A 4,368-nucleotide genomic window follows, 5' to 3' on the forward strand; every position below is an offset into this window, starting at 1 on the left:
TCCAATACTTCTAATCCAGCTGTGTCAGCTGCCAGGCTGGGAGTTGCCTCCTTAAGCTCTCCCAGCGCTGGTGGAGGGGATCTCCAGACACATGACACTGGCCAGCCTTGGTCACATACTGTTAGGATCCTGGCAGCAGTGTCAAGGTGAGTCCGACCTCCGTGGTTAATGTTAGCCAGGATGTGGTAGCACAAATGCTTCCACTTGAAGGTTTTGGGCCACAGGCACCTTGGACCATATTTGCACGCAGGAATGCTGATGTGGCACTAGTTTCGAGTTCAGCCAGAGATGGCCAGGAGGAGGTTAAATATTTCCCCACAGGGAAATAACTCTTGGCCCTGAGCACAGTTCCCACAGCTACAGTTTCATGATGTTTGACTACAGTGAACACATCTCCCATTTAACTGACCTGCTGGGTGCCTGTTGGCCTGGAGCAGCAGGATCTGTTACCCTCTGCTTTTGCTGTGTCTCCTGATGTTATTCAGAGCTTCCAGCACGTCTGGAAAATGGAAGAGTTTGAAGGAATTGTGACTCCAGGATGTTGTAGAGACTGAAAGTACAAACTGGTTTGAAAAAGTGGGTGAAACAGGAGGAAGTGGGCATGTTGGCTGTATTGGTGGCCATTAAACAGTGGTCTGGAGCAACCTCTGCCTTGGCTCTGAGCTGCTGTTAGCTGGGAGGTGGACATTAACCAGGAGAAGGACTATTGTCTGCATGTCCCATTCCTTGTGCTTTTCTCCAGGGTTCCTTGGCAGCTGTTGGTAGATGCAGGTTAGAGAAAGCTGAGGGATTACATGAGCTTCCTCTCCTCAGCAGCTGATGGAGGTTATCATATCCTGTCTGTCTGAAACCAAAGAGCAAACACATTGCAAATTCTCTCAGTGCATCCCCTGCCAGCCTCCCTGCCTCCCATGGCACTTAGAAGAGAAACGGGGCTGCCTCAGCTTCTGCGCGGAAAAGTAGACTACAAAGAAGAGCTTGGTGGGGTCTCCTCTTCTGTGTTCCTCTTCTGCTTCTGATCAGCACCGACCACATCCTCACCCTGCAGCGGGTGTCAGGGCCTTTGAGCAGTGCTTGATATGCTGGGGAGTCTCAGTGGACTGACAGAAGGCTGCTGTGGGATCCGGAGTGGATTAACACTTCTGAAAAATCAGACTTTCATCAGCGCCTGAGTCCAGAATTGGGAGCTGGACATTATGGGCTTATTTTTATCTATCTAGATCTTGCTGTCCAGACTGAAACTAGTTCTTCAGACTGAGAATTTGTATTTCAGATTTGTCTTTTAAAGTAAATCAGGCCTGCTGAAAATATGAAATTAAAGCAAAAACTATGCAGAAAGGATCCATGCTTTCCTCGGTGAATTGCCTCAGGACACACATTTATTAAAGGCAGAAATGGAGTGGTGGAGATAACGAACCTGTCTCTCTTGCCTGCAGTCCAATTCTGGTTGCACAAATAAGCTGGTGGTTTGGGTTTATGGGAGGCTCCGGCAGAAAACAGCAGTGCAAAACAACTTTGGTCCCTGCAGCTTTTCTTAAACATCCTTTGCCAGAGGGAGGAAAAAAATGCTGCTTGTGATGCTGCTCCTTGCCTTGACCCTTTGGAGCAACAAATAAAGCTTGTGAATGCTCCACACTGAGCAAGGATTGAGCTCCAGTTTGCAGCCATGTCTCAGCCAGCTGTTGTAACAGATCAATGACAGGAAGGTTCTAGCCATGGGCATCATGTCTCATCCTCCTGAGCTTTGGTGGTGTGTGTTGCCTGTTCTGGTGGCCTCCCCTGATACAAAGGGGTCTGGAATAACATTGTCCTGCTTCTCCTCTCCTCTAACTGTAGATGAAGCATCTCTGGCCTCTCAGTTTCTACCTTTGGAACGGCAGTTTGCAGTCACAATGTTCACACCATGCTTTACTCACGCTCTAGTCCATTGGCTTCTCTCTGCTGATGTATCTTGCAGAAGCTGCTGGGTGGAGCCAGGTTACTTAGGAGCTTTTCTTTTCCCAATATGTGGTGTTGGGTTGCTTGTTGGACAGGAGGGTGATACAGAGAGCTTGGACCTGCCTTGCTGGCCTCAGCTGCAAAATCCTGCTCTCTTTTTTTCTGAGATTACTTGGATGAAATACAAAGTTCATTTTTACACCGGACACTGCTACAGTGTGTTTCAACTGTAGGGAAGAGACTTACTGGGATGAAATCCTCTAGGAGAGTACAAGAACTTGTTTCTTTTTATGTCTAACCAACACAGGTGGGTAGAGGGGAGGGGAGCCTTCCCAGGAAGGTCATGGGCTGCCCTCAGCGGTTAAAGAAGAAGGACTTGAGGCTCTGCAGAAACTGTGACTTCTGTCTCTGCTTCTGCTTCTTCCGGATAATGGGGATCCAGACAAGGCCACAGACAAGGAGCATCAGTCCCAAGGACAGGAAAGCTGGGCCACACATTTTGTAAACATTTTTGTTTTTGATTTGAATCCAAGACAGGCTGGTGATGACCATCCCAAAAAGAAAAACAGCTGCTCCAACAGACACGACAATGACGGGCTTGTGGTATATGTCCCATTTGCTTCTGGATGCGCTGGTCCAGACAGACTCGCTCCGGGAGCTGATGCAGAGGGTGCTGGCCGTGTTACTGGTCAGCAGCTCCTTGGACTGAGGAGACTTCTCACTCCCGTCAGGGCTCTTGGGGGGAATTTCCATGGTAACAGGATCTGAGGAGGAGACCTGAGATGGGCAAAAGAGAAAGAGCAGAACAGGACTAGTGATGGAGGGTGGATTGGGTGCTTTCGATTTGGTCATTAAACAGTGCCAAGTCAAATGAAAGTGGAGAAGGCTTTGTGTGTCACTGCAGGGAGAGAAGAGCATCACACCTATGAGAGCAATGAGATGTAGGAATAGGCAATGGGGTCTTGCAGGTAGGCTGGGCTTAGGGTGCCTGCAGAGTCCTGCTGCCCACCCATGGACAGTGGGACTGCTGTAGTCCTTGTCCTTAGACCTTCCAGCTCACCAGCTTCCAACTCCCACAGGGATTCAGTGGTGGGATGAGTCCATTAGAACCCACTACCCTGAGCCTCCCAGGGCTGCTGGCTGCTTTCAGGGGAGTAGCAGGGTGCTGCAAGCAGTGTTGGTGATCCTGGTTGCATCCCTGGATCCGCTTTCCCTCTCAGAACCCAAATTACACCTCGGTACCTTGTGGCATGGTCATGTCTCCCTCTTGCAGGTGGAGAAACTGAGGCACAGGTGTGCCATGCCAGGACTGCTCAGTGAGAGAGCAGAAAGCACCCTCCCACCGGCTGAGGAGTTCCTTCGGGCCCCTGGGGCTGGATGTTCCTCATTGCCACATCCAGCCTAGATGTATCAGTCTTGTAGTAGCCACAGCACAGGAGCTTCTCATTTCCTGTCTAAATGCACAGATGGGAGATGGGGAAATGCTCATCACACAGGAAATATTTCTCCAGCTGTAAGCTGGGGCAGGCTTCTATGGGAAGGCTCTTGACTTGGTAGCAGAAGCACACTGAAACACTCTGCCTTGTGACAGATAGGTCAGCAGTGTGGCTTTTTGGCACATTATTTTTTCACCAACTCAAGGAGGAAATACATTTTCCCAGAAACAAAGTGCCTTTAGCACAGAGAAACCATTATGGTAAATGAGAAGGGCCGAGCATTATGTTAACCACTATTTCCTCAGGGCTCTGCTGAGGAGACAAGGGCAGGAGGGTGGATCAGGGTGTGCTCCTGATGCACGTCTGCCCTGCTGCTGGGAAGCCCAGCAGAGATGAACCCATGCAGGTACCAGGGCTGAGGAGGGTGGGAGAGGCCAGGGACATGGATGCTTCACACCCAGGAATAAGATTTTTTTAGCAAAGTTCTCCTGCCTGAGCTGCCAGGATTTCTCCTTCAGGCTCTGCTGTGTCAGGAGGGCTGGGACTGACCTGTCCTCTGCCGGTAGTTTAAGCTGTCCCCTCCCTCAGGCATGGGGATGTTCTGGAGCAGGAATATAACAGCGGTGCCAGCCTGGAGCAGCCCAGGACCCTGCATTGCCCTTCTGCCAGCATCACAAAGCAGAGCCACTGGTGATTGTTGCCAGACCCAAAGCTGACCTTTGTGGGGCTGCCCCATGCAGGGCAGCAGTCAAGCTCAAGCCACATCCATGCTGTCCTGGGCACAAGACGCCAGTGGGCTCAGATGGATGGGCAGTGCCACCAGGACTCTGTGCCTGCTCCACTGTCAACCACAGCTCTTGCAAAGCACCATGCAAGCTTTAAGCCTAAGTGGGCTTTGATCTGGAGCAGTTAAATTAAAACCCTGCTTCGGCCCTCATTTGGCACAGACAGCACCAGGGGCCCTGTGTTTGCTTAGTTCAGCCCTGACTGCACC

General features: G+C 50.7%; 1 protein-coding gene across 1 annotated transcript; it reads right to left on the reverse strand.

Moving 5' to 3' along the window:
* Positions 1-2,292: 2,292 nt before the first annotated feature.
* On the reverse strand, positions 2,293-2,709 carry PIRT (phosphoinositide interacting regulator of transient receptor potential channels). The gene has a single exon (XM_074888766.1). The coding sequence runs from the start codon at positions 2,689-2,691 to the stop codon at positions 2,293-2,295; it is 399 nt and encodes a 132-aa protein (XP_074744867.1). The 5' UTR covers positions 2,692-2,709.
* Positions 2,710-4,368: the final 1,659 nt, after the last annotated feature.

The sequence above is a fragment of the Strix uralensis genome, chromosome 19, assembly GCF_047716275.1.
Source record: "Strix uralensis isolate ZFMK-TIS-50842 chromosome 19, bStrUra1, whole genome shotgun sequence".
Taxonomy (NCBI): Eukaryota; Metazoa; Chordata; class Aves; order Strigiformes; family Strigidae; genus Strix; species Strix uralensis.